Source organism: Gnatocerus cornutus, chromosome 2, assembly GCF_029298725.1.
Source record: "Gnatocerus cornutus isolate USDA-ARS CGAHR chromosome 2, icGnaCorn1.1, whole genome shotgun sequence".
Classification (NCBI taxonomy): domain Eukaryota; kingdom Metazoa; phylum Arthropoda; class Insecta; order Coleoptera; family Tenebrionidae; genus Gnatocerus; species Gnatocerus cornutus.
Genome location: NC_142234.1, coordinates 18,893,580 through 18,918,572, shown reverse-complemented (window position 1 = coordinate 18,918,572; position 24,993 = coordinate 18,893,580). Strand labels below are relative to the sequence as shown.

Here is a 24,993-nt window from a genome sequence, read left to right as displayed (position 1 = left end):
GTTAGATGAAGCCATAAAACGTAAATTTTTTACCGTCGCCACATCTTCATTTCGGTAAGTTATAAAAATATTATCGCGATTTTATGCATATCTATCCGGTCTAGAGTTTGATTAATGACGTCCCGCCCTTAAACAAATAGTGGTAATATCACGAACAATCCTCATAGGCACTTTAAATTAAAAACGACAGTTCGTGCAGGTGCTATGTGTGCTAAACGTTCGGTTTCTCTGTCGGAGGTACAAGAAGAAGATGAAGATGATTCCGCTTTTTTCACTGCTGAACAAAATCGACAGTCACAATTTCAAGTAAGAAACAGTCCAGCATGACTCAGTTTTTAAATTCCATGACCACCCACAGAGTTTTTTGTATTATTTTAATTAAATCTAGAGCATTAATTGTGTGCGCAAAGTGTTAACTTTTCGGTCAGATATATAAAAAAATGTTAGATTGAGAATTACAAATTACACGAAGTAATTGAAGGCGTTTATCAGGTGCAAATAATTGTGACACCGACTAATGGATGTGAAGCTGGAGCTGAAATTCGAGTCGTGGGGGGTACACCTCGAAATCCAAATAGGAAACTTCCACCGATACATGGCAAGTAATTAAAGATAGAGCTGAGTAATTTAATGTTAGGTGAAACAATTATTACTGATATTAGTCAAAATTGACTCGGATAATTAATTCATGATTAATTAACTTGGGCGCGTTATGTCACATTTCACACGTTGCAGGCCACGTTTCTGACATGTCTATAATAATGCAGTTACACCAATTATGTCTGGCACGCGTATTATGCCATTTTTGGAATTTAAAATTACTAGGAATTGTTTAAATTTGTGAAGATTTTAAAGACAAAATAAAAATTCTACCTTTATCCACAATATTATTTCAGACACACAAAAATTATGATTTTTTGGGAAAAATTCTGTAACAATGAAATTGAAATTTTTTAGATCCTTCCAAGATTCACCACTGCCCGGAGTCTCCATCTATGCATCACTCTGCACATTTGGAGCCAAGACATCGCCGCGATTCGGGCACTGTAAAGAATTCAAAGTACGGCGTTTATCGCAGAAAATGTGATAGTAGTAAGTACGCATTAAATTTATTGAAAAACAGTCATTGGAAATCAATAATTGTAGGAAACTTTAGAGGTCTTTATCGATTTGTTTTAAGTATTACTGGTTGCCGATCTGAGATCTGAAAGTAAAGTTCTCTTTATCACAGAAATTGTAACACAAACAAAGATTTGTTTTTCGTTTCATTTTATTTTATTTTTTTAATTAATTGGAAATCAGTGTTGCGCAACCGAATATTTTCGGAAAAAATGCGAAAACTTATAAAAATGCGCGCTAGTGACTACTAATAATGCTAAAATATTGTTGACTATGCTCATGGAGCTCCAATTAATTACTTATCTTCCTTTCCTTTATGAAAATATGAACGATCACTTACTTTCATAAAAGCTTTTGTATTTGAGCTAATTCTTCCTTATCATGCAAAAGATCCACTTATATCCCCGGTTATACGAATTTGTTAAGTTATTAGATCACTCAGAAAGGTATACTCATTTGTATAATCTCCCCAAATTTCATATTCCAATTTCGATTATCCTAACGTTAAAATTTTCTTAATGTGGCTTTTTTGTTTCCAAATTTTGGAATTTCGCACAATTAATACTGAAATTTAAATGTCATTTTCCTGCAGAGAATTTACCGATTTACAAATGAGCAATTTTAGAAATTAGCAGGATTTGAGGGATATAAGTTAAATAACTACACAGAGTGAACAATTCAAAAATTTGGTATTACAAATACTTAATTTGTTTGAAATAAATGGAGCCCTCAAAAGGGCCAATTTTTATCTCGATTGGTGACTTTTTCCGATTTGCTTTGTAGACCAAACTAAAATTTTAATTAAAAATGAATTAATCATAAAGTTACCTGAAGTCACAACACTTTTAAAAACACAAAAAACAAAAAATCTAACTCAAAATATTCCAAATTTGAACAATTTGGCACTATAAAACCAACATTTCTCTACCACGTTCATTAGCGTTTTTATTCCCAACTTTTCGTTAGCCTGGACTGACATTGACATTAAACTGATTTACCCATAACACAGTGACGCACAGCGATTTTTGCAGAAAATACTCCACATGTAATGTAAAATGGCTCCACAACCAAATGTCAAATTTTTTACTAAATGCAGAATATAATGATGAAACACATATAGAGTTATAAAAAAACTGCTAATCTGCACTTAACATAACAAAAACAACTTTATTGCTGGTGTAATTCGTTCCTATTGCAAAGGTTGTAATGGCCGTGTTACACTCGCAGCCAACTAATTTTGAACATCATTTTATTGACATTTTTAGTGTAGTCTATGCATTACCGTCAATTTGACGCGCAAATTTCAATGTTTTTTTCTCAAAAAACTTTATGACAAATTTGACTTTGACGTCCAAAATAATGTGGCGCGACTGTATGCGACTTAAATTTTGGGGTACAAAAGACGATCGTGCAATGTATCAGAATTAAATTTGTTACCGTTTTTAAACAGCAGTCGCATCTGCAAAAAATTGCACTTCACTTGAAACATTTTCAAGGTCTCCCACTAATTAATTACGTAACCTTGATCTACAGTCATTTTCATGTCAAAATTTACTAATGTCAAATTTGGGGGAGACAATGACGCCAACCTTGTCATCTCAAAGTTTTCAAAGAATATCCATCAAGATTCCAACCTTAAATAAAGAAATGACTGCTAATGTGAACATTTGCAACCTAAACCGACTGTAACTCGCTCTGCTGAACGGCCAATCACATAGCCACATTTTAAATTTGGCGGCTACAATAAATTCTCTGCAGGAAAAATTAGATTTAAGATAGTAACGCCACCAATCGTATAAAATTATCAAAATTATTAATTCTACAAAAAAATGTTGGAATTTTTCCTTCATACTCAAAATATTTTTTTATATAAATTAATCGCAAATTTGTTTCTTCTGCTTCAAAATTTGTTGACTTAACCCAGTTAATAAGCAAGACGGAGTTTGATTACTCCTACGTTTAAATTGACTTAATTATAGTTCAATATAAAATTTTAATTTATAAAAATTTGTTTTATAACGCAACAATGGACTCTATATTGCAATATGTATGTTGCGTAATTTCGCTATATTAAAACTAATATGGAAACTTGGGTCGCGAACACTAAAGGTTGAGAAACGCCGACTTATATCCTCTGATTTTTAGATACCAAGAGAATAACAGTATTTGTAAAATAGATAAAACGATCCGATTGGAATTGTAAAATCCAACGCTCAGACCCCAAAACTATAAAATCGCATTCCAATGACATGTTTGTTGCTATAATATATTTATATTACTCTGCAGCATTTGACCGGACAGGTATGTCTAGTTGTAAATAAAATACGTGTTTATTTTCCTTAATTGTCGGTTAGAACAAGACCACAAATTTGTATTTTGGTGTAATTTTATTAAACTCCGAGATTTTGGCCCATTTCCACGTAACTTTATGTATGTACTTGTGCATATGCATGATTTGCGAGAGAAATTATACCAGCCCAGATTATCAAACTCATTTACATAGAAATTTGAGACAGGCGGTGCCAATGGCCAGCTGATAAAAATCTGAAGTCTGTCTATGATTTTTCGGATATTCTCGCTGAAATCAGAGTCTTGTCTGCGAACTTCGACAAAGAGTTGCAATTTCTGGAACGAGATTCCTAATAAATAATATAATTAGCTTTTAACAACTCGGTTCTCAAATTTTTAACAAACTTTGAATATTACGGACTATCCAATTTGTTCTGACATGACTTCTACACGACTTTTCAAAGTTCGTCAACTGTAAATAATGAGACAAAAATCGATTTTCTTCACTTTAATAACAGCCAAATTTAAACTAACTTGAATTAACTAATTTTTAATTAAAATGTATGATACAAGTTTATAAATAGTAATAATTGGGTACATAATTGCTATTTGGACCCTCCAATTAGGTGGATGCATTATATTTTTCTGTGGTGTAATAAATAAACACATGAAAGTGTAAACAAGTATGTAAACAAAATGTCGTCATGCGGTATAATAACCTAATAAATTAATAACAAATTTGAGACGTAATGTTGAAATATGATGAGTTTGTTTTATTCGTTCTCACCGTCAACTAAAATAACTTGTTAATAATTTGAATTAATCACAGATTGGCGCAGAAATTAAATTTGTAGATTTCATAGTCTTTAATTATGTAATTTGAGGGAATTAATTAAAAAGCTATTAGAAAGAAGTTGTAATATATAATTTTAGAAAGTCTAAAATATTCATCTTCCCCAATTTCATTGTGCCAACTTTAAACCTACTAGAATTACTAATTTTTCTATAAAGAAAAGTTTTTTTTGGTGTGTATTCATGCCCAATTAACAAATTCAAGAGCGCACCTTCACCAAATTTCTTCTGTGCTGTAATATGGAAACTAAGAGAATTTTTTTGTAATAAATCGAATTTTCGTTACTTGTCGGCAACTTGCTTAAGGCCAATCCACTAAACACAGCTCGATCTAAATTTGATTCGGTGTATAGGAAATCCTAAAATACCATTTCGATTCTTTTATTATTCCAAGTGCGCGTTAATCTCAAATATCTGATATAAAAAGTACTTAAATGATACTCGCCTCTATCCCCAAGCTATTTTAGCGCTTATAAGCTTTTGACATAATCTGAAGTGCTTACGTGAAGCAACAAAACAAATTTGTGTATTTCGTCATAAAAGTGGATCGGTGATAGCACCCATCAACTTTGACTAGCGTCATTAATTAATTATCATATCGTCTATTGTTTCCAAAGTTAATGATTAGCAGAATCTAAGTGTTTAACAATCATTCAAAAGCCGCAACATGTCTAGAGCAGGAGCGCACACGCATGTTTTGGTTAATCTCTCGCTTATCAAGATAGCAGACGACGCTTTCGGCAACGTCAGTATCTCAAAGTGCCATGATCCGAACGCGTCGTGCTCCGGAAAGACCGCGATGACATGTGGAGTGCTCTTTCGCGAACTGTTGTTACCCTTTGCAGAGGACGGCAGCAAAAAAGTGAGTCTTCATTTGTGAAACAATTTTCTATTGTCGTCCAATTTTGTCGGAGGCTCTCTGGACTCGTCTGGGACGAAAGGGAATTCGTTCACCTGTTAGACCCATTATCGCGGAGATATGAATAATTTTTATCACGCATTTCGTATTTATGATCAGGCAAACATCATAAAAGTTTTCTTTTTGCAGAGAAAGAGAGTCGACTTCATTGTCCCCAAGTACACTAACTTGTTACACGAAATAATAGTCCGTAGCTTCCGTTTTAAAAAGACAAACTCTTCCAGACGCGCGTCTCATTTTTCATCTTCTTCATTGTAACGTGATAAAAATTATAATGGTTTTTCTTTGACAGCGGTAAAGCTCCGCGATATTTATAAATAAAGAGCTGTGTAATTTGTTTTGTAAATTTATGCAGCACCTTTTTTAAATAAACGCAAGATTTATAGCCGGTTGCAATTTTTTTGATTAACTGCCTTCGCAGGTCTTAAATCGTCATGATGGGACGCTGCAATAAATCAAAAAGATTTTCCTTGGATGGGTATAATTTTCTAATTGTTTTGGAGCCACTAGTGTTGAAACCGGTTTAAAAAGTTTTATTGTCTCGTCATCAATCTTTCGGTTTCAATGATTAATTTAATAATGTCCTGGTGAGGTTGTATAAAAATGACGTGGGTACTTATTGACATTATCGAAGTTGGCTAACAGTACTTGCCTTCTTCTTATCGTTGGAGAATAACAATAGAATCAGATGATAGATTAAAACTTCAGGTGGCAAATTTACATAGTTTAGTTTTCATTTTTAACTTCCTTATTATGGAATTTTAAGTCAAAATTTTTGTCAGAATAAAATTACACAATTTTATTGCAGAAGAGAAGAGACAAATGCGGGAAATTTTCATTTTCAAAACAACCTTAGAAAGTTCTTGAAAAAAAAAGTTTTCTAATAGAGATTATAAAGAATCTATATAAAATAAAATTCTTTCTCAAATAATCAAAAAGATATAATTTCCTTATTCTTTATGCGTTTATTAAATTAGTGGAAATTATCATTCTTGACTATCTTAATAAAAGTGTCAATTTAGGAAAAAATCGACCAAAAATAGAAATTTTTGAAACACCCTGTAATTCTTTAATTTTTTGTCTCAAAAGAACGAAATTTGCTCATGTTGTTTCTCTTGTCTCTTTTAAGAAGATTACGAATTTGCAAGAAATTTAGATTAAAAAATCAAATTTTTAGAAATTTTTATTTTATAATAATAAAAAATGCAATTAAATTTTTTAAAACTTTGTAAATAGAATAGTGTACATACTACAAATTTTTGAATTTTTGAAAATTATAAAAAATGTATCCAAAGAATTTGAAAAATCCTAGACAGTTTTAAATCCCAGAAAAGTCTAAAAAATTCGATAAAATCCTCTAAAATGTTGAGTCCAGAAGGACAATATTTTGACGATTTTTTCTGAATCCTGGACAACTGCAGAGCAGAAATTCCTAAAGAAATGTGGAATCCCAAAGAATTTCAAGGAGTTTACACAGATTTACACGAGTCTGAAAAATGGTAGAAAAGTCTAGAAAATCCCATAAAATTCTTGAAAATCTTCAAGTATGCTAGAGAATTCTGGAGAGTCCTGCATAACATACGTTCGAATTTCAAAGAATACTGAGAAGTAGCCGAAAAAATTGCCGAGAATCATGAATCCTAGAAAATTTTATACATACAATCCTGGAGAATAGCAGAGGAAACTAAAGTAAAATCATAAACTCAACAATCCTGCAGACAATATAAGAAAATCTTCGTCGCGGCGCCTGTAATGAAAATTTACTATTTGATGCTCAAAATCCAATTGCTTCCGAAAGAAAAATGGACCAGTATTGATAACCTATGAAAGCATCATGTGTCGGAACAAATAGTTATATGAGAAATCGTATTTTTTATTACCTTCTCGGGTTATTCTTTGTTCCTTTATTTTCAACCGGAGAATTGTGGTTTTTATGTTCCGTGCTCTTATTTTGCTTTGTCAACTTAAACATTTGATGGTGTTCTCTGTGAAAATTATACAAATAAGTGTGATGAAGGTTAAACTCTCAATAGATAATTTTGATTACATCATTTGTGACACCTCTGGAATACAATATTTCAATTATGGACACCTTTACAAACAATAGGTGATGTTTATTAATACCACCAATTAGTTTGAGTGGAAAAGTACATGTTTAACATTTTTGATAAATGAACTCTTGACAAAATAAATAGACACTTGTTAAATCACATTTGTGAAAGTTTGTGTTATGGACAACTAATCAAATCATCACATTAGAGAGCATTATTCTGAATTTTTATCAGGACCGCTCCCAACTTCTTGCTTTTTTGTGTGTCAAAGGACCACAAATGACTTTATAAGATAGATTGTTTGAGCACAAGTGGTTTAAATTATAAAGGCAGATTGGAGATATTTTGAAATGTGGTTTAAAGCCAACAATAGCATTAGTATTTCTCGATACTCATACCGCTTTCTCTTCAAGTGTCGGTGGTATTTAGAGACAAATGATTTACGAAATTTCTACTCGAGGTAATAATGGTTAGACAAAACAGTACTTTCCTCCATGAATGATATTAAAATTATTAGCTAATGATGTATTGCGTCCAAGATTATCATCACAAAATGACGTGGAAAATTATTAATTTTACAAATACAATCCCCAGGCATTCAAACGAAATATAAATAGTTTATGTTCCAGAAATTACAGTTGAATTTTAATTAACGTCGACTGTTTAATTATTGACTGATGAATAAATACAAACTGGTGTTACATAAATGTTTAAAAACATTGATTCGGCGTCAAATTTCCACTCTTTCAGCTGTTGTTAACCACAAATTTTGGGTTTGTATCATAGTTTGCCAATTTTATAAAATTAACTCCATTTTAGCGGTCCTTGTCATCTGGGATAGAAGTGACGTCAAGGGGAAGCTTCTAATACTCAATCTTCTACATAATTGGAAGTTGTGCGGAGACATATTTTCCAAGACATTAAAGTTTAAGTGAAAGCTTTCAAGCAATTTATTGTTTTTTCACACATTGTTGGTATCGGGATCGCTATAATTTATTAAATTACTTGTGTACTTTGAACCGACAATAAGCTAAGTTAGCTGTCGTAGATCCGGGCGTATGGAGCACCGAAACTTCGACCGAAATAGATGTTGGTAAGTAGGTATATTGTAAACTGATAAATTGAATTTCTAAATTCGGCAACAAAAGTGTGGGAAAAACGATGGCCAAAATTGCATCTTTCTATCTGTCGTTGTTCCGGAGATATGGACCACCGGAGCTGCCCTCTGACGACAACCCAAAGCTTCAAACGTTTCTAATTCGGTTATTTGTTGCCGTACGTTAAAAATTGGCACAGTTTTGGATTCTGCGTGGAATTTTGCATTAAATGAGTAACAATGACTTGAGCTAGCTTCACAAATAAATAAAATATTGACTAATTTAGGTTTTCAAAAAGTCATTTTTAAACAACTTCTTTGGTGGGAAAATGACGTTTCATTCCTTTGAGTTATACATCAATCGAAAAAACAGCTTGGGGTCTATCAACTGACCAAATCTCAAATCGGTAGGTCAAATAGTTTAGGAGTGGCGGTCGAAAAAACAAAAATTCCAAATTTTTCATCGTTTGAGTCGGATTTTTTTTTCCCAAAAAAGTTGACCATTGAATGTTAAATATCTGAAAGCGGATTCTAAGCAAGACAAGCGCGAGAAAAACGATGGAGAAAACCACATCTTTCTATTTATCGTAGTTTCGGAAATATTGAGCAAAAAAGAATTTAAATTCACTTTTCGAAAATTCAGTCACTTCTAATTCAGTTATTTGTGGATGTACGGGTCAAATCTGCACTGTTTTTGATTTTGCGTGAAATTCTACGTAAAATGAGTATCAACAGCTTAAAATCGCTCCGCAAATAGAATAAGCTTGAATTTTTGAATTCGATAAGTTTAATACCGGATTTTTAGCAACAACTGAAGCGATATCGTAACTCCGGAGATATGGAGCTACCTACAACTGTCTTCAATAATATTGTTTTGTGGCCAACGTTTTATCTTCTCTTCCAATTAAGCACGTATTTACAACGTACTAAACTGTTTTGACAATAACTGTCAGAACGCCGAGGGGATTATTTTACTCCAACGCATCATTTTAATATAATGTTCCTCAAATTGTCGAGGATATATCGAGTTGAGTAAATCTATATCTTAAAAGGAAATTATTAAATGCAATAATAGATTCTTAATCCCGGGATTTTGCGAAATACATAGTTTCATTAAATCAACTGTGCATTAACGTCAGTGGATTAATTTGATGAGATGAACTGATAAAATGATAAACTGTGAATTGATAATGATAAGGATTTGTACATCCATAGACTAGAAAAGATAGTTCTAGTTAGCACAAACACAATTTTCATACAACATTTTTATATTTTTTTCTAGATGTTTGTCTAGATATTATCCAGGATCTTCCAGAATGAAAATTTTTCTTTGGAATCCTTGGCAATTGCTTGAGAATTCTCAATGATTGTTCGCGTTCGCTAAATAGAAATTCTATTCATGTTTTTTTTTAAATCATAGTCAAATATAATTTCAAACATTTTAACAGATTTAAGTAATAAAATTTATGAAATTTCCTAGCTGCAGGCGCAAGATTAATTTCGATGTTCAGTTATTTAAATCAATATTTTATAGCACAAAATTCATTCTCCACGAGTTGTTAAAATTTTATTTCGTCCTTGTCGTCCAACGACATGAAAGAAACAGGATAACCACCACACGGTCATGTTAAATCAACTTTATTTTCATACTTTAACCAACCTGTATTTCCAACATTCCAGCGGACATATTACTTCTAAATATTTCAATTTAGTAACATTCCATGAGCTTGTTTAACAAGCAAGCTATACATTTATGGCTAGGCAATATTTTTGCTGATAATGATTACATTTAAACGCTCCGTGAACGCAACAAATTGTCGAAAATTTTGCCAAAGTTTCTTCCACGATGATTGTCTCATTAATTGAGATATAATCGATTAAACTCGGTATTTACTTAATCCGCTGTTGATTATAGATTCCGAGAAATGTTTGCATGTAATTATGTCTATGAATAGAAAGTGTAATTTACTTTTTAAAACACGTAATGTCTCGTAAATTCCGTTTGATTATGTTATTTTGGTTAAATTATAACAATATTTTAGGCTAACAGCTCACCCAAAAATTCTAAAAGTGTCTTTTTATACGAATTTTATTGAAGATTCTTGTGTTTATTAACACGATATCATCCCACAGGTAAACATAATTTAAAAAAGCAACATTTGTTTTTTGAATCTTATAATGTAATAAATACTGATTTTATCTGTGTGAATAGTGATAAAGAGATTATTGTGATAAGTTGCTACACGAGATTCTTAATATAGTTTGTCCGTTTATTTATTCGTTTAGCAAATATTAACACACACTCGGCCGGTGTTCGTGCGATCGAAATCGAGCCATTTTCGTTTCTTTGGCCTTCTTATAATAACAGAAAACTAATTAAATGTTGGTAAATTTAAAAGGATCGGCTTGTATCAAATTTAATTGGTTCTAATCGGGATGTCTGCTTGATTTTTGGGATTTACATAACGAAATGCAAATCAATCTTAACAATTTAAGTGTGTTTTAATACAATATCTCGCCAATTCCATTAAGAGCTAATTAGTTTGATTAATCTCCTAGTCTGGCGGGCAAAAATTATGGGCATATGTAAACGAACCGAACCTGTCCTCCCATTCCGTTTTGAAAGAAATTAACTTTGTCTAACCACTCGGATTTAGCTAATTTTTGTATTAACCAGTAGTATTAACTTAATTAAATTTCGCGTTGTTTGTTTAAAGATTACCATGTCTAGTATAATTACGAGAAGTAGCTCCGTGCACAATCAAATCCGCAAACTTACGGACATTGTTGATAATTTTTAGCAAACACAGCTCCGATATTGCAACAAACACGTAAACAAGGGCCCCTATGCCTTCAACAGGCTAATCATTATAACGGTGCAAGGTAAACAGAGTTTATTAAAAGGGTAAAGACTCAATTATTCTCAACAGGTGTTTAATTGAATTCCAGCGATCGCCCTCTCATAACTTTATCGGTATTTTAAAAATGCCGTTTTTATTACAGGATCTCCAATACTGAAGAATGACGTCGCGAACTCGCCGACATCTCTACAAGCCATGCCGCCAGCTCAAATTACAGGTGAGAGATCAGCATATTTATCAATAAATTTCACTTACGAAAGTAGCTTCAGGACACCGAATCACATTTATCTTGCTTACCTTTATTTAGTTTTGACTTAATTTATAAGTTATTCGTGGAACTGGAGGATAGTTTGTCCATGGAGAGAGAAATGGCGCGATTTTTGGGTCACATTTTTATCTGTTTGCGTAGTTTTTAATAAACAATAGAAAACACCACACTGATAATGTGTACTAAATTTCCGTCAACAATATAAATTAATGTATGTATTATATTACGTGAATAAGCTGCCACATACAACGTCGATATCGCCGGTCGTTTTAATGGATTTTGTCACTATAATGATCACTTGAGATATTGTCATAAACGAGGCGAAATATTTTTATAATCGGTGAATAAATATTTTACTTTGTCATTGTTAGTTGTGGCGATATTGCTAAAGACCGCCATCGGCATTGGTTGTGGATGCAAAAATTTTACTAATTTGCATGGAAAATTGGTGCATTATATTATAAATTACAACTTTCTGCTTTCTGCCGCGTATCGTTAAAGATATCACTATTTGTATGGAAAACAAGCTATCAACGACACGTGGCGTTGTTCTAACAAAAATTAAATGCGCGCCGGTGTTAAACGAACTGAAATTTTTAGAATTCGCTCATACTCCAATTTTTACGATTTGATATGTCCATCACACTTTTTTTTTAATTTTATTGTCACAAGGAACAAATTGATATTTATGTACAGACTCGTTGTTTATCATTTTTTTTGTTGGCGTGGAAATTTTTTACTGGAAAATGGGAATGAATTGGAATGAAAACGAAAGTGACAATTATTGTTCTCTGACCTCTGGTTACAATTCCAACTTTTTTATTAGCATTCCTTGCTCTGACTGTCTTTAGTCAATTGGGGAAAATACGCAAAAAAATCTATTGCGAATTATCCAGAAGTTATTTGTTTCACTTGGCTGGAAAATGCGAGGAAAGTGTTGAAATCCGAATTCGAACGACGAGCATTTCCTAGACATTTTTCAGGCGTTAATTAATATTTAGTTTATTTTGACTTTTAGTCCTTGATACTTGACCGCCTAAAAAAAAGATGATTTTTGAGATTTTTTTAATGTAAAGTACTGCATGAAATGTTTTAAAATTTGGAGGATATATTTTTAACATAAATAATAAAGAAAAATTGAAATTTTTATAAGAAAATATTTAATTCTTTCCGAGTTATAAGTAGCTCCCAGGCCACTAAAAAAAACCTCCACTTTGCAGTGATTGCGGCCTTCACAGTGGTTGAAATCAAAAAAATTACAAACATTATTAAACTGGAAGATATTTTTCATGCAATGGCCCTCGCTAGTAGAGAAATTTTAAAATTTGAAAAATGGGCAGAGTTTTGAAACAAAATGTGGAATTTCACTCGAAAATTTGATGATTTTTGGCCCGCCAAAATTTTTTGTACGATCGAAAAACTGGAGAGAAAAACGTACAGAAAAACATATACAAATAAAACAAATATTTGACACACTAATTTGCCTTTGAAGCAGAAAAACTACATTTTGATTAATTCTACCTTTAATTAATAGACAAACAGGCAAACATGAAGATAGTAGTCGATAAATGTCTGTGAAAAAAGTCAGAAATTACCCCTTGATTGGTTTCATGGCCAAACAAAAAACACTAAAATCAGTACAAATTTTAATTAATTAATTAATTTTAAGACGATCGCGATCGAATGATTTGTCAGAAAATTTGAAAAATGTAGTTTCGAGGAAAAGGCGTTTAAAGATAACTTTATTCTAGTTATGAGCTCTAATATTTTATTATACTAATAGCTGTAACCCAAAAATTATTTAAAATTTTTGTATGTTGCGTGTATAGACTATCAATTTATGCAAAAAAAAATTGATCAATTTTTTTCAAAATTTTTCACTGGTTGTTCCCCTTAAAACATCATTCACTCAATTATCATTAATCAATTTTTATCATTATCAATTTAAATTTAAAATTAATTATTTAAATGTCGGAATTTTGTAAATACTAAATTTAAACATTTTTTAAAAAAAATTTGAAAGTTAAATCTGATTCACCTAATATATTTTTTAATTTGTTTTGGGAGAGTGGCTCCAAATTTTTTTTTTTTATGTTGAAACGGCTGAAGTTACATTTTATTTTTTTATTCTACAGGTTTTTGGAGTCTCTTTCCAGAATCTCTCTCTAGATTTGCCTCTAAATTCATTGCTTCTTTGGAGTGGATTTGAATTCCCTTTTAGCTACTTCTAATTCTCTTTTTATTTCTGATTTTTTTATATTCTTTTGATGCCAGTTTTAAGTAATAAGTAGATTTATGCAAAAGTAGAGACCCAATTTTGTTCGGGAGTTTCCATACTTTACACTTATTAAAAAAGATAACTGCTAATGAAATTCCAACGACTATCAGTAGTACATTTGATGACCTAACTGACCTAGCACTCAAAAGATAACAGTGAAACCCAAAAAAAGCCTCAAATCCTAAAATAGATCCTCTCTGGAACTGTGGAATTTTATTGTGAAAAATTCCATCTCTTACAATTACGAAAAAGCAAGGGTGCAAAATCCCCCTTCGATCGTATTCATTCCATTAGCTAGAGCAAATTTTACTGAAAACCGTAGGTTAGACTCTATAAATTATGCAAGATAATCAACATAATTCAGCGTAGCTTAGAAGTGTTTTCGTTTATTTTCAAGATAAATATTTTGTCGTCGCGAGTGTCTCCAGTGAATATTCTGCTGAATCAACAATATTTAACGTTACGTGTGAACCTGAAGGCTTTTTTACTACCTGAAGGTGTGATTAAATTATGCATAACTGCGTCTTTCGGTGAACCATTTGTTGTAATTTGTAATACCTTGCAGAAATAAATCTTTCTTAATTCATTTTGTGCTATAAATATCAGCCACTTTCCACGTTAAAAATAGCTTTTTAAACAGCAGTGCCAAAAAAATTGTTAGCACTAGTGCCAAAAGTAGCCTCTTGCCAATGATTCAGAAATGAATTAATCTTGACTTCCTTTGTCCTTGATAACAATGTTGCATTAGTAACGTGCAATAAATTTTATTGTTCCTAGATCATGAAATCAGCTTCTTTACTACCGTTGCTTTCTTATGTAGCCATGTTTTGTAATAGCCCTTCAAATGTTATGTAGCAGAAATAAAAGTAATGGACATTGTCGTGTTTTATTACTTCTATTGTAGTGTTGCGGGCGCAAAAAACTTTTCACTAATTTCAAGCCCCGGTTGGTAGATAAACCGCGCTTAAGAGCTTTCCTTAAGATGGGATCAATAAGCGATTTTTTTAATCAACAAGAAACAATATCTCGTATGATAGACACTTTAATATAATGTGGCAAAAGGTGCTTCCGCCACAAGGATAATTTATCTTGCATTTTCTTTTCAGTTATTCATAACGATAAGCTGAAACTCCTCGTAAAGCTTATTACCAGCACCGGCGTTTTCTGTTTCCTGCGACTGGTGCTTTATCAGTTTCATCGCGAGGCTGTACATGATTAATACAAAATACAAGAACAAGACAAGAAATAAATTAAAATCGCGTTTTTATTCAATATTGATTCGACTCGAATCGCTTCGCGTATAAAGTTTGAAGTTTATTTGGTTTTTTTATAATCACTTTTGATATTTATTGTGACATTTACGGCACTTGGTAATAAAAAGTAAATTTTATTGACTTTAGTTACAAGCAATAAAAAGGTCGACTGATTAATGTATTGAAATCTAATGTAATGGAGAATTTGAACATCAGCACGGATAGAACAATGGAGCATTAGAATGGAGTCAAAAAATCCGATTTTTAATTATTGTTCGCACCTTTAGCCTTTGTTTTAGTAAAGTGCTGATTTTTCTACTCAAATTCTTAGCTACCAAAATTGCGAGAAAAACGATGCCGAAATCCGCATGTTTCTATCTGCCAAAGTTTGAGATATGGAGCAAACAAAATTTCAGAACTTAAAATTCACTACCCGAAACTTCAATTGCTTGTAATTCAGTTATTTGTTGACATACAAGAAAAATTCGGACAGTTTTGGATTCTGCGTGAAATTCTGCATAAAATGAGTACCAATAACTTAAGTTTGCTCCACAAATAATCAAAATATCGACCGAAATAGATTTACATAGTTTTAGCCAAGAAAGCCTCTAAATCTTAGAGCTTTTACATCTTTCCTTGGACATACATTCCACCGCGATTCCATTACCGCCTTCAATCTCCAATTCTTTCGAGAATAACAAATAAAAATGAACTTTTCCAGGTGATCAAATTTCTGATTACCTCATCAGCCATCCGGATTTCCTGGAGCGCTACATTATGGACGAAGTGGAGGTGGAGCAATTGGAAAGGTGGATCATACGTAAATCTCAACGTTTGAAGAAGAAGCCGGAAACAGCATCTCGGAATGGGCGGAAAACTAGTCTTTCAAGATGGAAGTTTTGTGTACACGCAGACAAACGGCAGATGCTCCAGGATCTCACACACAGTTTACAGCTTAGACCCACCAAAGATCATGTGTTGTGGGAATTGGCCAACTGCATTTGTTCCGCAGTGAGTGCGGACGGTTTTAGGTAAATAGTTTCTATTTTTTGATGGGTTAACATAAAATACCTTGCGAGAACTTAAAATAGTTCGATTTAAATTCCGGTGCAGTTTTTACGCTAGATCCAATTACAATTTTTTTTCTTGAATTTCTTCATGGAACATTAATTAGCTGCAAACTTTTAGTCTAGTTAAAATGGTATACCGCGTGAATTCACTTGCTCATAATGTTGGTCTTAAGCCAAGTTAGGTCTGTTAAACTTTCATGTTGCTGGAAGTAATTAACAACTATTTTCACGGTTATAATTTTTAATTTATATTAAATCAAACCATTTTTGCAGTCTGTGTGCTCTGGATGAACGATTAAACTAAATAAAATTGCATCTTTTATATTCTAGCCACGTACTTCGTAATCGTTATCATTCTGTCTTCTATTAAGGGTTCAACTGGGTTTATGCAAATTTCAAAGAAATAAATATATACAGTTTGGACAAAGAATCTCTGCATGGGGATTTGGCTTAGAGAATAAAACGTTTTGACATTATAAGTACAAAAATAATGAACGTCTTGTTCGTTTTAATTTCGTTTTAATTAACAGGGTGCTTTGGCTTCTTTCTATTATTTTCTTGTTTTTAAAATTATTCTGTTATCTTTTATAATTTCATCATTTTGCCCTGCTTATAAAGAAAGAATCGAAATCCTCAGTTTAAATTATCATAATTTCCAGAATTTGTAGTTATTGATCTAAAATGTTGTAATTTGTTGCAATTAATGAATCAGCAATAAAATGAAAATTGGAAAATCCGGGCGTTTTGTGACCTTTAATATGCAATCCAAAAAAAAAACTTCCCTAAATTTTACTGATATAGCAGAACCTGCGTCAGTTACAAATTTAAAAAATAATAATTTTTCTAAAAAAAATTTACACATTAGCGTTTCCACATTAAAATTTTTAAGACCGCAAAAAAAAGTCGAAGAAACAAAATAGAGAGTGTGAAACCGTATTAAAACTCAACTGGTTTTTATAACAAAAACTCGATCGTAACTTTTCATTCATTGACTAGGTATCCAAAGCTGTTGCCTATTGTATACATTTCTAAGCTAATTAATACACAAGCCGAATAAATTTATTGCACAAAATAAAAGAAATCGAGCTTGGATTTTCTGCACATTTTGCATTTCGTCCTTTGTGTATTGAATATAAAATACAAAAATTTGTCCAATTACAAAACTGCCGGGAGTATTTGGTAGAGTTAATAAAGCGAATCAGAAACTGCAACCGCTTCATTCATATGTACATACTTGCATCCTCATTTAAAGAACCCGAGGAAAATTATTATTATTATTAACATTATAAAATTGACTGTACGGTAATTTGCAAGTAGCTAAAATAAAATGCTAATATTTCCTTGCAAATATGCAAATAAGTCCGCCAAAAATAATTTAATCCCTCGAATTTTGAGCAAATCTTATTATATTGCAGATTATACCTCCTAGATAAGAACGACCCGGCCAACTTAGCCCTGTTTCTAGGAATAGAATGTAAGAATGAAAACGGAGAACCGAAGCTGCAGAAGATAAAAAGCGGGGTCAGCGTACCGTCCTACGTTGCTAAAACTCTTGAACCTGTTCGACTTTCTAGGGGTGACGTTGATCCTCGCTTTCCCGATGGAATTCCAAACGAGGTACGTATCTAGGATGAATTATATTCATTTTTTTCACAAAAAAAAAACGGATTAATTAAACCGATCTGTCCAGGAGCGTCGGAATAATCACACCCAGAAACAATAGATTCAATTAACATTTCGCTGAACCGGCGTTATTATAACTGTAACTAATTTGTTAATTAATTAGCGCAAGAATTGAAAGCTGTAACTTTTCGGTGGTAAAACAATCAATAGATCTGAGATTTGTTTAATAAATTTGGAGGTTCACACAAATCAAATTATGTCTTATTAGCGGTTTAATTTGAATTTATTACTGGGGCTATAACTAATAAACATAAAGCTGACGGTGACACTTTGAATTTATGACGGGTTTAATCGGCAATTAATTCGAATTAAATAATTTGTTCCGATGATGCCTAATTCGAGGCACGTAATAACGCGAATCGGAGGATTAAAGATCTTAGATCATATAAAACTAATGAATATTTAATTAGACAGTGTCTGCTGAAATCGATTTTACCAACAAAGGACTTATTTTGGCTGCTTAACTATTCAATGCGATTTTCTTTGATCTTCAAAACTGATAATCAGATTTGTAACTGTGAAAATATCTAATTAACTAACTGGTTCCAGTCATTCGAATTTTATGAATATTTGGGAACGAAAGAGAAATAAAGAAATGAGAAAAATGTTTGGAATACGATCAACGAACAAATAAATGAGTAGAGAACAAAATTTTATGTCTGTGATCTCATCAGCGATTACAGCCGACTTCATTAGAAATCCACACTTCGTTCCATCCATTTTCTCTTGTCTCGGCGGTATCAAGTACTTACTTATGTGCTTCTTTTCCCGCTTCTTATTGTCGAAGTTTAAATTGCGGACTCTGTGCCAAATGTCGTCGTAAATCATTTTTGGGCTTTTCTCAAAATTCCTCAACTCAAAATCTAATTTTAGCATTTTTTCTGTTTAGGGCGAAACCGCTCATGTATTATGTCAAGCGTTAATGCAGCCCGACGGCCAATTAGCCGCGGTTCTAGAACTGTGGCGTCGTGACCACGAAGGCCCCTTTTACGAAGAAGACGAGGAAATCGCAACGAGTTATCTCGTCTGGGGAGGAATCGCCCTCCACTACGCGCATCTGTACCTCAACATGAACAAACAAAGAAAACTAAACGATTTTCTCTTGGCAGTTGTCAAGTACGTTTTATTGCAATAAAGAAAACCATTTTCAACTTGTTTTCTCTAGATCAATTTTCCAAGACATGGTTAGCATGGACGCGCTCGTAATAAAGGTAATGAATTTTGCTCAGAGACTGGTCGATGCGGACAGAGCCTCGTTATTTTTGGTGGACAATAAAAGTAAGGAATTGTACGCCACGATATTCGATGTGGGAGTTGAGAAAAATCCTGATGAGTGTTCGACTGGCAGTGGTGACAACGAAGAGTTCGTAAAAGTTGACACATCAAAGGAGATTCGGTTTCCTCTGGGGACCGGAATCGCAGGACAGGTAGCTATGACCGGGGAAATTCTCAACATCAAAGATGCCTATGCTGATTCGAGATTTAACCGCACGGTCGATCAACTGACAGGTGAGTTATTATTGAATGAGGAACTTATGGGAACTTTGATAGAAATATAGGGGAGAACCTAATTTAGTTGCGATACTTGGGATGTTTAGATGAAGAAGATGAATTGCGAAGTTTGTAGCGACCAACATTTTTTATTCTTTCGGATTTGGATGGTCAACATTAAAAAATTAAAAATCAAACGCGTTCAAAATATATCAATTCCTGTCATTTCGCTCGGAGTTTCAAAATTAACTCAACCGCCGTTTCTCCCTGTCGAGCGGAAAACTAAACAGATAGCCGGAATATTAATTTCACATTCTGTTAGAACAGAGGTGATTTTTAAACCCCCACAAAATCGATAATTTGATTAATATTAATTAAGAGACGGCTCCTCTGTGTCAACGATATTAAAAAGGGATTATTAATTTGGTTTAAACTTTATGAATTCTCTATCGATTTCGAAGACGCACTAACAGTAATTTCTCCTGAAGGTTATCGCACCAACACCATCCTCTGCATGCCGATTTTTATCCGAGGCTTCGTCATCGGAGTGGTGCAAATGGTCAACAAACACTCTGGAGCATTCACAAGTGAAGATGAAGAAGCCTTTGAGATGTTTGCGGTGTATTGTGGTCTAGCCCTACACCACGCCAAACTCTACGACAAAATCAGAAAATCCGAACAAAAATACAAAGTCGCTCTCGAAGTCTTAAGTTATCATAATAGCTGCACTGAAGAAGAATACCAAGTTGCACTAACTAACGGCATACCGAATGATTTAATGGGAGTGGACAATTACTACTTCAACCCGTTCGCAGTGGAAGACTTTCATAAAGCCGTGTACGCAATTTACATGTTCATCGATCTCTTTGGGCTTCACAGATTCGATAGAAACTGCTTAATGAGATTTGCTCTCACTGTTAAGAAAAATTATCGGAGGGTGCCGTATCATAATTGGACTCATGGGTTTTCAGTTGCCAACTCGATGTATAGCCTCATAAAGCATTCGACAGGCGCTTTTAGACCTAACGAAGTAAGTATTTCTTTTTAACAGTTCTCGCAAACGGTAATTCAATGTAAACTTTGGCGTACGTCTGAACGTTTTAAACCGAATGGAAAACGTGAATTTTTATCTTTAGATTCATTCACCGTGCGCTTTTTGATGGTCACCTCAAATTTTGGCCGTGTCGAATTTTGCTAATCCTTCGATCCAATCGACATATTTGGGTTCGAAAGATAAATAAACACTTTCAGGGAGTTTAGGGCGAATCGGGAATTAACAGCTTCCGACGTAATGCTTTTATCTGCCTGTCAAATCATCCTTTCACGGCTATTCAGTTAGGAGCGCCGATAAAAACTGACGTCTACATGTGAAAGCAACATTTGTATCCAACCGTGCATTTTAAAAGTAATAAGAAGAAGAATTTACCTCAAGAATTAATTTTGTTGCGTAATTTACTTGTACCTGCAGGTCAGAACTTCACAAAGTAAATCCTGAATAAAACATCGAAGGATTTTCATTAAAACAACTCAATTAAGGATGCTTTGAAATTGTAAAGACTTACTTTGTGTTAACGTTTTGCCAATACACCAATCAATAACGTCAATATACCGGTTACTATCAAAGTTTAAGTGCCGCAATGGAAACTCCAATTTTCGTAATGATGGAGTAATCAGTCACGAAGACTTTGTCTCTCCTGTACTGTTACAAGTCTTTGTGTGTTTTATCTAACAGTTTCTTGTAATCGCAGTGTCTGGCGTTGTACATAGGGGCACTATGTCATGACCTCGACCATCGCGGGAAGAACAACAAGTTTATGTTGGACACTGAATCTCCTTTGGCTGCGATTTATTCTACTTCGACGATGGAACACCACCATTTCAACCAAACGGTCACCATTTTACAACAGGTTATTTTTTTAGTAACTGTCTCACACAAGCTGCTAAAACATTCTAAAGTCCAAAACTATCCAAAACTTTCTACCAAATAGAAATGCAAAAGACTCATCAAAATTCGTAATTTTGGAAATTTTAGTGTTACAACTATGAAATTTGGGAAATTTACTATTTTTGAGTGACGTATTATCATTACCAAATTTCAAAATTGTAGAAAAGCAGAAATTTTAAAAAATTTTATTTTCAAGACGAAGCAAAAATTTCGGACATCCTTCAGTAAAATTCGTAATTCTGGTAACTTTAGTGCTACAGCAATAAAGTTTAAGGGACTTACTATTTTTGGGTTGTGTATTAACTCTATTGAATTGCAAAAGTGTGAAACAAAAGACACAGACTTTAGAAATTTTTATTTTCACAGCGAAGCAAAAATATCAGAAATCCTTCAGTAAAATTCGTAATTCTGGTAATTTTAGTGCTACAGCAATGAAATTTAGAGAACTTACTATTTTTGGGTCGTGTATTAACTCTATGAAATTGCAATGTTGTGGAACAAAAGACACATATTTTAGAAATTTTTATTTTCAAAACGAAGCAAAAATATCAGACATCCTTCAGTAAAAATCGTAATTCTAGTAATTTTAGTGCTACAGCTATGAAATTTAGAGAACTTACTATTTTTGGATCGTGTACTAACTCTATCAAATTCCAATATTGTGGAACAAAAAAAAATTTTTTTAAATTTTTTTATTTTCAAAACGAAGCAAAAATTTCAGCCATTCTTCAGTAAAATTCGTAGTTCTGGTAATTTTAGTGCTACAGCAGTAAAATTTAAGTAACGTACTATTTTTGAATTGTTGATTAATTCTACCAAATTGCAAAATTGTAGAACAAAAGACATAGATTTTAGAAATTTTTATTTTCAAAGCGAAGCAAAAATTTCAGACATTCTACAGTAAAATTCGTAGTTCTGGTAATTTTCGTGCTACAGCAATGAAATTTGAGAAACTTACTATTTTTGGGTCGTTAATTAACTCTACCAAATTGCAAAATTGTAGAACAAAAGACCTGAATTTTAGAAATTTTTATTTTCAAAACGAAGCAGATATTTCAGACATTCTTCAGTAAAATTAGTAATTTTAGTAATTTTAGTGCTACGGCAATGAAATTTAGGGAACTTACTATTTTTGGGTCGTGATTAACTCTACCAAATTGCAAAATTGTGAAACCACAGACACAGATTTTAGGAATTTTTATTTTCAAAACGAAGCAAAAATTTCAGACATCCTTCAGTAAAATTAGTAATTCTGGTAATTTTAGTGCTACCGCAAAAAAATTTAAGGAACTTACTAATTTTTTACTATTTTTGGGTCTTGCATTAACTCTATCAAATTGCAAAATTGTAGAACAAAAAGCACAGATTTTAGAAATTTTTATTTTCAAAACGAAGCAAAAATTTCCGACATCCTGCCAGTAAAATTCGCAATTCTGGTAATTTTAGTGGTAACTGTGCCAAATTACAATATTTTGGACCAAAGAAAGAAGTTTGATTTTCACAATGTTTTATTTATAAACGACCAGCAACGTGCCAAAAATCCAAACTCAAGTCCAAATTTTATTAAGAATGAAAATTATAATTTAAATTTTTTGTTTTGCTTCTTTTATGGTCCTCAATCAAAAGAAGAACAGGGTGTTTAAAAACGTCAACAAATATTTAGAAAGAAACGTTTATTTGTTTATTTCTATTATTTATTAGATATACCTGTTATCAGTTTTTATACAAATGTAAATTAAACGCCACTAAAAACGTTTTGAAAAAATGTTTTAATACTATAAGTAAAAAGTCTGCTCTTCAATGCAAACAAACTCGACCGAAGAAATCGAATAATTTATTCACTGTTTGAATTGGAACTTGAAGGAAACAAGAATTTACAGTTAGAGTTTATTTTTAATTTCAATACAGTAAAACCAATATTTTTTTTTTGATTGGTTATTAACTAAACGTCCCGTATAAAGTGCCTCATTTCAAGAAATATAGTACCTGCAGCTATTGCAAATTGCGAGAGCGCACGGAAAACTGAAAAAAAAAAGTTTTTGATCGGCATTTTACATAAATTTGTTTTATTGACTATCCATCGAACTAGCTGCTATGTAATTTACATCCAAATCGAAATCTGCAATTAAGCTAATTTCAAATTAAAACTCTAAACAAATTTAGTCTGTTATTCCACACGAGTCAATTATCACAATTTTGCATGTTTTAACTAGCAAATTGAAATAAAATAATCCCATCCCACCGACTTCCCTCGCTTAATCCCAATAAATATCTAATTAATCGCAGCTATTGTCTTAACCGATCTGATCAATACACGAAACTTTTGCAGGAGGGCCACAATATCTTCGCCAAACTTTCAAGTACTGAATACAAACAAGTCTTAAGTTTACTTAAGCACTGCATCCTCGCCACCGATTTAGCACTCTTCTTTCCCAATAAAGCCAAACTAAACGAATTAGTCCAAGACAACTCCTTCTCGTGGAACAATGCAGAGCACAGAATGTTATTACTGGCGATATCAATGACTGGAAGTGATCTTAGTGCGAGTGCTAAACCATGGGATATCCAAGTGGAAACCGTGAAAGTGATATTCGAGGAATTTTACGAACAGGGTGATGCAGAACGACAAGCAGGAAGAATACCGATTCCGATGATGGACCGAAAGAAACCTGATCAACAGCCAGCGTCTCAAGTCGGTTTCTTGACCGGTATTTGTGTTCCTTGTTACACATTGTTGCATACACTTATTCCTGAAACGAAGCCGTTGCTGGACATGTGTCAAGAGAACTTGGAACGGTGGCGCAAAATTGATGATGAATTCAAAGAGAAAGAGAAAAATAAGTAGATGGCTGTTGCCAGATTTTTTAGATCTGATACTTGCAACTTTTCGTTTCGTCTATTCTTAAACTGTCCACTTTAAACAAACATAATAATTATTATAAGTAGGAATAAGTGTACCAATGATGTCCATTAGAGTCTTAAGATAACACTAATAAATTGTAGTTTAATGGAACTAAATCAAAATTAGTTAAGTAGATGCATTATAATCTTAAGCTAAATAGATTCTATCACCTGTATTTCTATCAATTAACTGGTTCTTATTTTTTATAAACACGAGATAGCAATAAATTTTTCCAGGATTCACCTTTTTCTGGACATTGCATAATAATTACATAAGAAACAGACGCTTCGTAATTATTTTGAATAAGTAGATTAATTAAACACTACTGTTTTTGCTTTCACTATACTTAGCTACTTCTTAGAAGAATCTACAGGAAAAAACGAACTAATAAAGTTTTATTGACATCTCATAAACGAATTCGTTTCTAATTCATATATTTATACCAATGCTTATCAAGATTTTAGCTGTGATGTTTCAGCAGTGTAACAACAAGAGACTTTATTGTATACTAAACTTATAAATTTTAATTAAATTATTTTTTTATCTTACATATTGTCGCAGTATTGACTTGAATAAACTACACGCTTTCGATAATTGTTCCTTCATTTGTTGAAAATTTGGTGAATTTGGTTGAAGGAACACTTATTTTGATGCTAAATTTGACCAATATATTGTATATTATATTTTTAAATAAAATATGATGTAGTGGATTTATAGACATCTTTTATGAACCAAATCTGCGTCTTTACATGTATACTTCAATATCAACTTTTCTAGTCCAACACAACGCTATACGTTTTATTATTTATATTTTATTTACTTTATTCAGACTACTTATATTAACAATATTCCTGTATTTTATGTAATAAAACAATAATAAATTGGCAATTTGTGTACGGTCTCCTTTATTTTAAAA

At 32.7% G+C, this 24,993-nt stretch overlaps 1 protein-coding gene across 1 annotated transcript; it reads left to right on the top strand.

Moving 5' to 3' along the window:
• The first annotated feature begins 136 nt into the window (after positions 1 to 136).
• On the top strand, positions 137 to 24,917 carry LOC148179790 (putative 3',5'-cyclic phosphodiesterase pde-5). The gene is made up of 11 exons (XM_088030430.1): positions 137 to 306; positions 493 to 598; positions 958 to 1,092; positions 11,330 to 11,404; positions 15,708 to 16,017; positions 17,472 to 17,673; positions 18,629 to 18,855; positions 18,905 to 19,248; positions 19,719 to 20,260; positions 20,979 to 21,137; positions 23,505 to 24,917. Exons 1-11 carry the CDS (start codon positions 205 to 207, stop codon positions 24,018 to 24,020), a joined length of 2,718 nt encoding a protein of 905 aa, XP_087886556.1. The 5' UTR covers positions 137 to 204; the 3' UTR covers positions 24,021 to 24,917.
• The last annotated feature ends 76 nt before the right edge of the window (positions 24,918 to 24,993 follow it).